At 39.1% G+C, this 12,804-nt stretch overlaps 1 protein-coding gene across 1 annotated transcript; it reads right to left on the reverse strand.

Moving 5' to 3' along the window:
• Positions 1 to 1,092: 1,092 nt before the first annotated feature.
• Positions 1,093 to 2,777, reverse strand: LOC128212224 (D(1A) dopamine receptor-like). Its single transcript, XM_052917561.1, has one exon. It carries the CDS (start codon positions 2,617 to 2,619, stop codon positions 1,345 to 1,347), a length of 1,275 nt encoding a protein of 424 aa, XP_052773521.1. The 5' UTR covers positions 2,620 to 2,777; the 3' UTR covers positions 1,093 to 1,344.
• Between the last annotated feature and the right edge of the window lie 10,027 nt (positions 2,778 to 12,804).

A 12,804-nucleotide genomic window follows, 5' to 3' on the forward strand; every position in this document is an offset into this window, starting at 1 on the left:
TCTCTTTCACAACTATGACAAATTTGTCACCAAGTGTGCATGTAATTTCCCTTCTTATTGGTGACCAAGAGACATTTTCAAAACCAAAACCTCTCAAATATGTCTGCAACTCGTTAGAAAAACGTATCTGAGCTTGAGCCATTTTTTGTATTTTTTAAACACTTTAGACAACTGTTAAAGCACAGACTTACAATATCCAATTTGTTCGGTTTGTTATATACCACTATTGACAATCCAAAAAAAAAAATGTCTTGGACGTTGATTATTCTCGTACTATGGGCTCGTCTTTAAGTCCTGTATATGCGGTTAAAAAGGGAATGAATTTACATCTATCCGGATATTCTTCAATCTCTTGATGGCTATTGTACTGATCAACTATGGTTTGAAAATTGTTAGTTTGTCTTAAAAGAGTTACCATTTTCTGATGACTCTCCTTAACCCACAAATATATACAACGAACTTCACTATCGTTCCAGGGTAACATATTACCATTCTCATCCCAAAAGGAATCAAACATTCTCCTGTTTGAGTCATATGGTGTCAAATTATAACTCATATTAGCCGGTAAAACAATGGCTGCCAACTTCAATCGCAAAAAGATTAATACTGATAATCAATGGAGACCCAGTTAAACAATGACCCTTTGTCTTGGATTTTAAACAATGGTTAAACATAACCGCTAAAAGCGGGAAATCGCCAAATATGACCGCTAACGCGCGAAATCGATACCATTGTCTTCCCGCTCAATGTTGGTTGAGTTAAACTTTGAAAATTGTCCGCCAAAACATATACGTGCGCATGCGTAAACAATGGAACCACCGACAGAACCACCGCACCACCAAACAAAATGGCCGCGAAAGTCAATTTCAAACTTGCGCATGCGTAAACAATGGAACCACCGACAGAACCACCGCACCACCAAACAAAATGGCCGCGAAATACCAATTATTATACTACTATTATTTTGGGAATCTGAAGTTAACGAGAGTATTATAAAAGACACACATTAAAATCCATAAATTATACACTTAGGTTTTTGAAAACTCTTTTAAAGAAGTTAAGTGTGTTAAATAAACACAGGCTGTTGTGCAGTGTATATAATTTTATTGATAAAAGTTAATTGATAAACAGGCAATTAGATATGGTTCCAAAAAATTCAACGAGACAATGGCAAATACACGCCCAACTTCGATTGCAATATAAGATTCGTTCAAAATGACGAAATACACAATTTACAAAATTGTAAGCTGTAACATGCAAACCATTTCAATGCGCATGTGTGGTGAATATAGTGTGCATGTCACGAATGGAAGGAATTACACGCAAACAGTTTAACTACCTCCCTTACTTCCTTAAGCAGATTTTCATATCTCCTAATATTTGCTTAAAGTGAGGGTCAAGACAGCCGTACACGAACGGGTTAATAGCATGGTTTATGAATACTAGTCTGAAAAAGAAGAAATACACAGACTTCTCATACGCATTTAAACGTTTTAAGATTCCTTCTGATATTAACGCTAATAATGTCATATACGTAATTGTTGTGACAATGAATATGATTGTCAAAACGAACATGATGTACGTTTTCCAATTAACCAGGTTCGCGTTTTCTTGACGTCGATGCTGTACCTTAATGTGACAGACTTCCGGCCTTACGGCTTCAATGACACAAACATCATTGACGTCAACTGGATCACTTTCGTCATCCATATTCCTCATTTCTGTTTCTTTGTAAGCTATTCCATTCCCGATCTGTACTTCTAAAATAGAAACATTTCTTGCATCACTGATCCCGCTTTTTTCATTTTTCTGGGAAGTTGTCGGCTTGCTGACCATAGGCAAGCACGAGTCTCTGTTCATTTGTGCAAATGAGCGACCTAAGATGAGTCTTTTTGCTACCAGTACATAAAGACTAAGCATGATCACCAGGCATATCCCAATTAAAACCTCGACTGATGTAGCGTATAAAAACGGTTGTCTACTGCCTGCATAATAAGAATCCGTTTCACAGATAGTGACAGTAACGTTTCTTCCATTGTATATCCTTACGTCCTGCTTGATTCCCCAGAGAAACGAGACTGGCAGTGAAAGGGTGAACGCCGAGCCGTAGATAAGGCCGCACATGAGGAGCGCCTGGCGAGGCTTGATCTGCCATCTGAATGGCGCACAAACCTTCCGGTAGCGGTCGACAGCAATGATGCATAGACAAAATGCCTCCCCTGACACCGTGAACACGTTAAAGAAGGACTTGACTTTGCAGACGACGGGGAACGGGTACTTGTACCAGTGCTGCTGCGTGAGAATTTCTCCAGGCATCGTGGTGAGCGTGCTGATCAAGTCCAAAAGAGCGAGGCACAGCACGAAGTAGCGGAAATTACAGGCATGGTAACGCTTTATAAATACGAACAAGACAAATAAATTTCCAAAAAATCCCACAACAGCTTCAATTCCAACAAAAACTGAAACAGGTGTTAATACCCGTTTTATTTCGTCATTCAGTTGGTCCAATAATTCTCTTTCCGTCACATTAGATAGTCCATTAGTGTTGTCAGTTTCCTTATGGCTCATAACTGTATTGCCATACCTACTAGTCCTCGTTGTCAGAAAAATATCACCCATCTCTTATGAACTTGTGTTTAAACTTAAAAAATGTCAATCAAAACGTAGTATTTGATTAACTCAATCCATTACACCATAGTGCACAACTTTATAAGACACCGTTTGAGTGATGTGCTGTTTAGTACCTACTAAATCGAAAATCGTAGTTAGAATATCATATCGAGTAAGGTTTTTATTTTCTTCCGTATTTTGACTTAATCGTTGGGTCTAGATGTACTAAATCGATTCAATAGGTAACACTTGCTGTATTTGAAAGTGCGTTAATAATTTCAGTGTTATATATTTACAAATGGTTGATTTAATTTGTCGAATCGATACATACCGTTCAATTAAATATGACACAATTTTAAATGTTTTAAATGTAAATAACCTAACAGAGCCTTATTTCCCTAAATCTTTGTTCAGAGAATTAAAACTGTTAAGCGCAGACAAGAACTTGGTACTTAGCAATGTTTAAACTTAATTTAAACAGTATTTTATTTCAATTAACAAAATTATGTTCAATATTACAAAAGATAAGAATCGGAAAACAAGTTACTTAAACCTTATGTAAATTCCTTTGTTAAAGATATTAAGTCAATTTAGCTCATTGCGAGCATTTGCGGTCAAAATGCCTGTAATCAGAAAGATGTTTAAGGTACAATAAATGATCCATACTGTTATTACGTTTAATAAATGTAGCTATTACTTGGGTTTTGATTTCATGCATGACATACAACCCCGATATACAACGTTTTAGCAGTCACCACAAACAACGAATCTATTCAAATTTCTGCACATGTACACATAGAAATACTTCCTTGTTCTGTTCAAAACTTAAGCTTTCTTCACCTTAAGGTAGATTGTGATCGGTATGTGCACAAGGGAGGTCACTCAAACAACGCTGTCTCTGTGGTGAGGGGTATATTAGAAGAAATAGAAACGCTTTTAATGAAAGCAATGATATTTTTCGGTGAATATCATGCTTAAAGGAACTGAAGCCAAGCCTTAGATGGCAAGGCATTATTTACCTTCGTCGTGAACCGACATTGTAATGTGGGGTTAGTTTGCCGAGTGTGGGTGAAGATTATATTTGAATGATTTGATTGATTCCGATTGTATCGTCGCTTTTGGAAGGAAATTCTGATGCCGGATTGAAGCAGAAAGAAATTATGATGCATATGATTGGCTTCGACACATGGGAAGGTTAAACAAAGTTCAATAATCAGGTGCCTTGCCGTTTTTCATCTTATAACAGAGAACAAGTCTATGTTTCTTTGTTCTAGAAAAAACAGCGACCGAGATGTTTGTGGGAACGATCACTTTGTATATGATATTGTGCATAAACAGGGGTGGATGAATCAATTGATACCGTTTCCTAGAGAAAAAAACAACATTGACTCTGTTTTCAATGGATTAAATGTGACTAGCCATTTACGTGACTTGATTGTTTTTTTTTGAAGTTTAGAATTGATGAGAGTAGCTGAAGCGTAAGGTGTCTCGACCACATTATATAGGTTAGTAACTTTAATATCAGAAACAATGTAGTGTGTGAAGATGGGAACAAAAAGAGGGCGAACAATATAGCCCTGAAGTACTCCTGCCAGTAAATCAGACACTACATGACGAAACAACGACATGTTTACTACCGCGAGATATGATATAAAGTTGATCAGGTGGTTACCTCTGATGCCATTTATTATGTATATATAAGACCTAGGTTAGTAACTTTAATATCAGAAACAATGTAGTGTGTGAAGATGGGAACAAAAAGAGGGCGAACAATATAGCCCTGAAGTACTCCTGCCAGTAAATCAGACACTACATGACGAAACAACGACATGTTTACTACCGCGAGATATGATATAAAGTTGATCAGGTGGTTACCTCTGATGCCATTTATTATGTATATATAAGACCTATATGCCAGACGCGATCAAAGGCTTTAGATATATCACATAATACAGCCCTCAGCTCCCTGCCCTCATCGAGAGCTTGTCAGATTCAACTTTATGAAAAGCAAGTTGAATTACTGTAGAGTCCCTTTGGTAAATCCAGATTGATACGATGAAATGAGGTCATGAATAAAAACGTAATTGTGCAGTATTTTATTAATACAGCGTTCTTTTAACTTCCCAAACAGCTTAGAATAGAAACAAGTCGATAGTTTGACAACTTCGAAGGAATCAGACTTCTTAAAAAAGGGGTAACATAAGCAAGCGTTCATGGTGATGTAAATGTGGAGGAGGAAGCGATTAATTTGGTAGAAAAGAAGACAATGAAGCCACTAGAGCACCTGCTCCTTCACGTTTAAGGCCGATAAAATCTGGCAAATGACCCTCTGCAGGATCCAAACAACTTTGTTTCCTGCTCAGAAATGAGGCATCAGGAGAACTATAAGGAACAGTGGATATATTAGGAAGTGGGTTTTTTAATCAGAACGGATTTAATTAGACCAAAAAAGGTTATTAAACATTTAAGCTTTTTCAGCATTTGTTGAAGCTTAGACGTTATTAACAGCCAGGGTGGGAATGAAATTCTAATTAAAGTTGTTTGTGTTTTTATTCATTTTTAAACTATTCCTTTCACAAATTTAATACATCTGCTAGTTTTGTTTTGTTATCTGACTTTGATTTTTATAGTGAAGCAGATGTGTTTTCTGATGCATCAGATTCAAGTGGCCTAAGGTTTGTAAAAGTGCTAACAGAATTACAGACAAATACTTGCGGCGTGGCGGAAAGTCTATATGTACATGGCGTGTGAACCAAAACACGAAGGCCTTTCAACTAATTACTCTGTGGTTAAGAGGGGAATATGTATCTACAAGGTAATACAAGGCCATGTTTGAAACGGTGTAACTGATGAAGAATGAAGACATACTAGAAAACATCCGTGCACGGGTAGGATGTCAAGAAATAGATCTAGAGCTCGTACATAGATAATATTTAAGTAACGGACAAACCTCGAACATTGCATACATAATTGACGAGCCTGAAACTTCGATATTTTTGCAAAGTAATAAGACAATTTAAACTTTGATCATAATTAATGTGTCGTACATTCGTTTTCATGTTCATTTAGGTATAACTATTAGTCAATCAATTGACAGGTGAATACATATAAATTCGTTTTATAAACCCCATTTGACGAATTTTACTTCATAAATTATAAATGTAAAGTACAAACGTATTTGATATTCCCCAAATGAAAATGCCATTTTTTAGATAAACAAATATGATTTAAGAATAATAATTATAAAAACATGAGACTAGATGTACAGCAATTAGTTAAAGTATTGTGATATGTAGCAAACCCGTAGTATAAACCTCTTTATCGATTGAATAGTCTAAAGAGATCCATGCAATTGAACTTGACTTAAGTACCTCCTTTCTTGATCTGCCATGACTTTAACTGAAACTTTCAAAGAACGGTTAAAGAAATCATTTTGAGTGTACTGTGAAGCTGGTAGCCTAGCGGCCTAGTTGCCTGAAAATGCCGGCCTAGCTGCTTGAAGTTAGAGGCCCAGCGGCCTAGTTGCCTGAAACTGCCGACCTAGCGGCGTGAAGCTAGAGGCCCAGCGGCAAAGTTGCCTGAAACTGCCGGCCTAGCGGTGTGAAGTTAGAGGCCTTTCGGCCTAGTTGCCTGAAACTGCCGGCCTAGCGGCGTGAAGTTAGAGGCCTAGCGGCCTTGTTGCGTGAAACTGCCGGCCTAGCGGCGTGAAGTTAGATGCCTAGCGGTCTAGTTGCCTGAAACTGCCGGCCAAGCGGCGTGAAGTTAGAGGCCTAGTGGCCTTGTTGCCAAAAACTGCCGGCCTAGCGGCGTGAAGATAGAGGCCTAGCGGCCTAGTTGCCTGAAACTGCCGGCCTAGCTGCTGCGTGAAGTTAGAGGCCTATCGGCCTTGTTGCCTGAAACTGCAGGCCTAGCGGCGTGAAGTTAGAGGCCTAGCGGCCTTGTTGCGTGAAACTGCCGGCCTAGCGGCGTGAAGTTAGAGGCCTAGCGGCCTAGTTGCCTGAAACTGCCGGCCTAGCTGCGTGAAGTTAGAGGCCTAGCGGCCTTGTTGTGTCTAACTGCCGGCCTAGCGGCGTGAAGATAGAGGCCTAGCAGCCGTATTGCCTGAAACGGCCGGCCTAGCGGCTTGAAGTTAGAGTCCTAGCAGCCTTGTTACCTGAAACTGCCGGCCTAGCGGCGTGAAGTTAGAGGCCTAGCAGCCTTGTTGCCTGAAACTGCCGGCCTAGCGGCGTGAAGTTAGAGGCCTAGCGGCCTTGTTGCGTGATGTACGGGTCCTGGAGGTCTGGCGGTCTTATGCTGTAAAATTAACATTAAATATTCCATCGAACACATCTTGCAAAATGATGATTTTTTGTCGTCTATGTAACGAACGTTTCATGATAATTAACCTTTTTACGCCAATTTGAACGTTTATATTACACAAATTGCCTGTGTCTTTTCAATTTATACAAAGCTTATTTCAGGTTTTACTATCTTAACAAGGCACCAGCCATGCTATTTTAACATTTTGTATCAATTTAAATTTTGCTTGGTTTTTAAGTGTTATTTGTGCGTTTATATTTTTTTTGACTGAAGGATTTATAATAAATATATAAGTTGATTGATTGATTACGAAATTATTTATATTTTGAGTAGTTTTCTAAAACATATTTATTAAACGATTGATTGTGATTAACACGTTTATTGGCCTAAATGATGTAGATCTATATATGTGTTGCTTAATTGTCTAACCCTAACGTAAATATTGATATATTGATTGTAAAAATTGAATGAATAATTGAAATACCATATAATAACTAGTATAATATTCAAACTATCACCAATATATTCCAAACTCAGGAAGTTGTTCAAGTACGTACATTTTAACGAAATGTTCACTTTAAGTGTTTTCGAAACTAATAAAATGTAGTCAAATTGTCACGCCGGGTTAATATCATTCAGTTTATACGTACATTGCCATGCATGGTATCGTTGTAATAATCGTATAGTTGTTGGTTCCTCAGATTTAGTCAAACAGAATGCAATGAATTGTTATTATCTTTTAGGATACCTGGAATATATGTCATCGAGCTTGGTCCATTTTCAGAGAAAATATTATCTAGCTCTTATAATTCAATAGGGCAGTTTTTATAACACTCTGATAAAATGTTTAAGTGTCATTTGATAATATAAAAGAGACCAACATCTTTTTACTATATATTTGGATGTATTTTCGTCTGTTTGGGATGTGTGTACGTGGTGTTTAAACGTTTCTGTCTCCAATTTAGTGTCATTTGGGTCATTGCATTAGGCCCTTTTAAGGATTTATACTTCAATTCTGACAATTTCCGGCCAGTCCGCGTTATTTTCCTCGATTTGTTTAGGACGCAATTTTGGCCAAGAATCAATGAAACATGAAACCGAAAAGCTGTCTATAAATTCGAGGTCATGTACCATGTTTTGGTATTGATTTTGCTGTTGTTTACATAGGAATAACAAATTGGTTACATCAGATACTTGGATATGCTGTGTCAATAGATAGGTAACTTGGTGAAAGAAATATTACGTTAATACTGTGCACAAAATAAACTCAATTTGGTCACTTTATGCCTTCTTAACAAGCCGTATATGGTCAAACAGTATGTCATAAGGTCAAATGTAAGATCCGATATATTTACTAAAATTCAAGGAAACTTGTGAGCAGAATCCTTGTCATTATGAACGGAATGTTAAGTTCGATTATAAAAATGGTAATGAAGTCAACATAAAAGGTTCAATTGTTTTTGTCGATACAACTTAAATTGTCAAATTCACTTCATCAGTTGATAAGATAAGAAAATCGTATCATCAGTATATACGATTTACGCTTCCATACTAGGTCGCCTCGAGAACATGTTCAAGGTTTAAGAAGTATGCGTCATTCATTTTGATATATCCTGCACAAGATTTTGTAATCATAACCTCACCAAAAGAGCTTGAAGCTAGTAGCACAGGAACTAAAGTTGAGCCTCAAACAATTTCTTGCCCAACAACTCATTCTGTTTTCAAAACAAGTTGGCCTTGCCATTGATATATTGTTTTGGATGCAAGACTATTTCTTTCAGTTTCCATAACATTAGAATTTGAACAGATTTTAAAGATGAGCTTTTAGGATAAACAAGAGTTAGGGAAGGATAGTTGAGAAGCAGTTTAAATACAATTATTTTTCGTATGCGTTTTCTGAAGTATTCTTCCTTAACATTTGAATATCTTACTTTCATCTCCAAAAATCGTGTTAAGTATGGATACCACTTTAAATTGAATACTTAAGACGATGATATTCCCATGCTCTGAAATGTATTTGTTTTCCTTATAACCATATATTCTTTTCATCCTATTAACATCGATCTTTCGGATGTAAAATAAACTGATATCATATGGAGTTGCCACATATCAAAAATATTTTAAGCACGTTGAGCATTTCTTACCAAGAACGGTCGGACCTTCTACTTCTACTACTGCTACTGCTTCTGTAACTGCTACTACTACTACAACTACCACTACCACTACTACTACTTCTACTACAACTACCGAACTTTTTGTACGGTATATCTACATATGCATTTAAATTTAAAGGTACGAATATATTATTAACTAGTGATAAAGACCGGAAGGTGATATCGGCTCGGAAGAGCATGTGCTTGGATATTATCATAACGCGTCGTGATGTGTCATAGATACTGCTGCATGTATGTATACGTGCAGACACTATATATTTGTGGCAACATATAACTTAATAAGTTTAATATTGCCATTTGGCTGTTGTTGAAATCGGTCAAGATAGTATGCCAATAAACATTGTAACTAAGTTCAATAAAGACTGGATGACGGATGTTCAAGTAAGAGAACGGACAGGAAAGTATGACGATGTAAACGACGACGATGTCGGACAACATGATCCCCATATGTCCGTCATGCTTTGCCCGACGACAAAGTATGACAACTATAACAATGGTTACTATGAAATTGTGCTTCGATTCGATTCGTATCACAAAATATCACAAATTATAAATCGAGAAAATGAAATCACACTTTGTTCAAAAGTGATTTGTGCATATTGTGATTTTTCACAAAATGTGATTATGGTTCTATGTTGACTTGTCTTTCACTAAGCTGGACTCACATTTGGCCGATTACAGTTTTCAAATGAGACACGCATTTTGTTTGTGCATCTGTCACTTCTACATATCAGCGAATTTTCATTGTCAATTTAAAATATATAATACAATTGTAATAAGGTTTTGTTTCCATTAGAAATATTAATTGTGATTTAAGTGTATGAAAAGGAATGTTCAACATTGACATTGTTTAATAAGATGGTAATTATGAAGCTTAAGAAAGGACTTCAATATAGGAAATGACATAAGATATTCTATGAGTACCGCTCCTTAGCTGTACTTAAACAATCGCGGATATTGACTACGTGCAAGCGACCACAAAACCTATTTCAACGATTTCTTACGATGTAGTCACGTCTCGAACAGTAAGTTTTTCGATAAAAAGAGGACAGGGATTTCAATCGGTCTTGTACAGTCTGTTCCCCTAAATGCAATACTAGATATGACAGGGATTTTTATCGACTTTGCACAGTCTGTTCCCTTTAATGCAATATCATATATGACAGGGATTTCTATCGACCTTTTACAGTCTGTTCCCCTTAATGCAATATCAGATATGACAGGGATTTCTATCGAACTTGAACAGTCTGTTCCCCTAAATGCAATATCAGATATGATAGGGATTTGTATCGACCTTGCACAGTCTGTTCCCCTTAATGAAATACCAGATATGACAGGGATTTTTATCGACCTTGCACAGTCTGTTCCACTTAATGCAGTACCAGGTATGACAAGGATTTCTATCGACCTTGCACAGTCTGTTCCACTTAATGCAGTATCAGATATACACGTTTGGTTGTTGATTTGAAGGTAACATGCGGGTATATATAATAAGATTCTCCCTATATGTAAAAAAGTGAAATGCAACTGCGAATTAAGCTAAGAAAATGTGTAACCCAGATGCCCGTTAGGAAAGGACAGATTGAGTAACGGCGATGTCCATATGATTAGACCTGATGTGTAACCCCGATGCCCGTAAGGCAAGGCCAGATTGAGTAACGGCGATGTCCGTAGGACTAGACCCGATGTGCAACCCCGGTGACTGTTAGACAAGGCCAGACTGAGTAACGGCGATGTCCGTGGGAATAAACCTGATATGTAACCCCGGTGTCCGTAAGACAAGGACAGATTGAGTAACGGCGATGTCCGTAGGACTAGACCCGATGTGTAACCCCTATGTCTGTTAAACAAGGACAGATTGAGTAACGGCGATGTCCGTATGATTAGACCCGATGTGTTCCCCCGGTGTCCGTTAGACAAGGCCAGATTGAGTAACGGCGAAGGACGTAGGACTTGACTGGATGTGTAACCCCGGTGTCCGTCAGACAAGGACAGATTGAGTAACGATTATGTCCGTAGGACTAGACCCGATGTGTTACCCCGATGCCCATAAGACAAGGCTTGATTGAGTAACGGAGATGTCCGTAGGACTAGACCCGATGTGTAACTCCGGTGTCCGTTAGACAAGGCCAGTTTGAGAAAAGGCGATGTACGTAGGACTTGACTGGATGTGTAACCCCGGTGTCAGTCAGACAAGGACAAATTGAGTAACGGCGAAGCACGTAGGACTATACCCGATATATAACCCCGGTGTCCGTTAGACAAGGACAGATTGAGTAACGGCGATGTCCGTAGGACTAGGCCCGATATGTAACCCCGGTGTCAGTCAGACAAGGAAAGATCGAGTAACGGCGATGTCCGTAGGACTATAACCGATGTGTAACCCCTATGTCTGATAAACAAGGACAGATTGAGTAACGGCGATGTCCGTAGGATTAGACCTGATGTGTTACCCCGGTGTCCGTTAGACAAGGACAGATTGAGTAACGGCGATGCCCGTAGGACTAGACCCGATATGTTACCCAAGTGTTTGTTAGACAAGGCCAGATTGAGTAACGGCGAAGTACGTAGGACTTGACTAGATGTGTAACCCCGGTGTCCGTCAGACAAGGACAGATTGAGTAACGGCGATATCCGTGGGAATAGACCTGTTATGTTACCCCGGTGTCCGTTAGACAAGAACAGATTGAGTAACGCCGAAGTACGTAGGACTTGACTGGATGTGTAACCCCGGTGTCCGTCAGACAAGGACAGATTGAGTAACGGCGATGTCCGTGGGAATAGACCTGATATGTTACCCCGATGTCCGTTAGACAAGGACAGATTGAGTAACGGCGATGCCCGTAAGACAAGAACAGATTGAGTAACGGCGATGCCCGTAGGACTTAATCCGATGTCTAACCCCGGTGTCCATTAGACAAGGACAGCTTGAGTAATGGCGATGCCCGTAGGACTAGACCGAATATTTAACCCCGATGTCCGTTAGAAAAGGACAGATTGAGTAACGGCGATGCACCTAGGACTCGACCCGAAATGTAACCCCGGTGTCCGTTAGACAAGGCCAGATTGAGTAACGGCGATGCCCGTAGGACTAGACCGGATGTGTAACCCCAATGTCTTTTAGACAAGGGCAAATTAAGTAACGGCGTTGCCCGTAGGACTAGACCAGATGTGTAACCCCGATGCCCGTTAGACAAGGACAGATTGAGTAACGTCGATGTCCGTAGGACTAGACCGGATGTGTAGCCCCGGTGTCCGTTAGACAAGGCCAGATTGAGTAACGGCGATGCCCGTATGAAAAGACCCGATATGTAACCCCGGTATCCGTTAAACAAGAACAGATTGATTGGGTAACGATGATGCGCGTATGACTAACCGGATGTGTAACCCCGGTGTCCGTAAGACCAGGCCAGATTGAGTAACGACGTTGCCCGTGGAACTAGACCCGATGTGTAACCCCGGTGTTCGTTAGACATGTAGAATTAGTAACGGCGATGCCCGTAGGACAAGACCGGATGTGTAATCCAGGTGTCCGCTAGACAAGGACAGATTGTGTAACGGGGAAACCAGTTGGACTAGACCCGATGTGTAACCCCGGTGCCCCTTAGACAAGAACAGATAAATAACGTCATAAATTTTACGCCCAAACAAATTATTTTGCTTCAAATAGAGTCTTGAAATAAAGATTAAGCTTGATTCATTATCAATGTCTATACAAAAA

The sequence above is a fragment of the Mya arenaria genome, chromosome 12 (assembly GCF_026914265.1).
Source record: "Mya arenaria isolate MELC-2E11 chromosome 12, ASM2691426v1".
NCBI lineage: Eukaryota > Metazoa > Mollusca > Bivalvia > Myida > Myidae > Mya > Mya arenaria.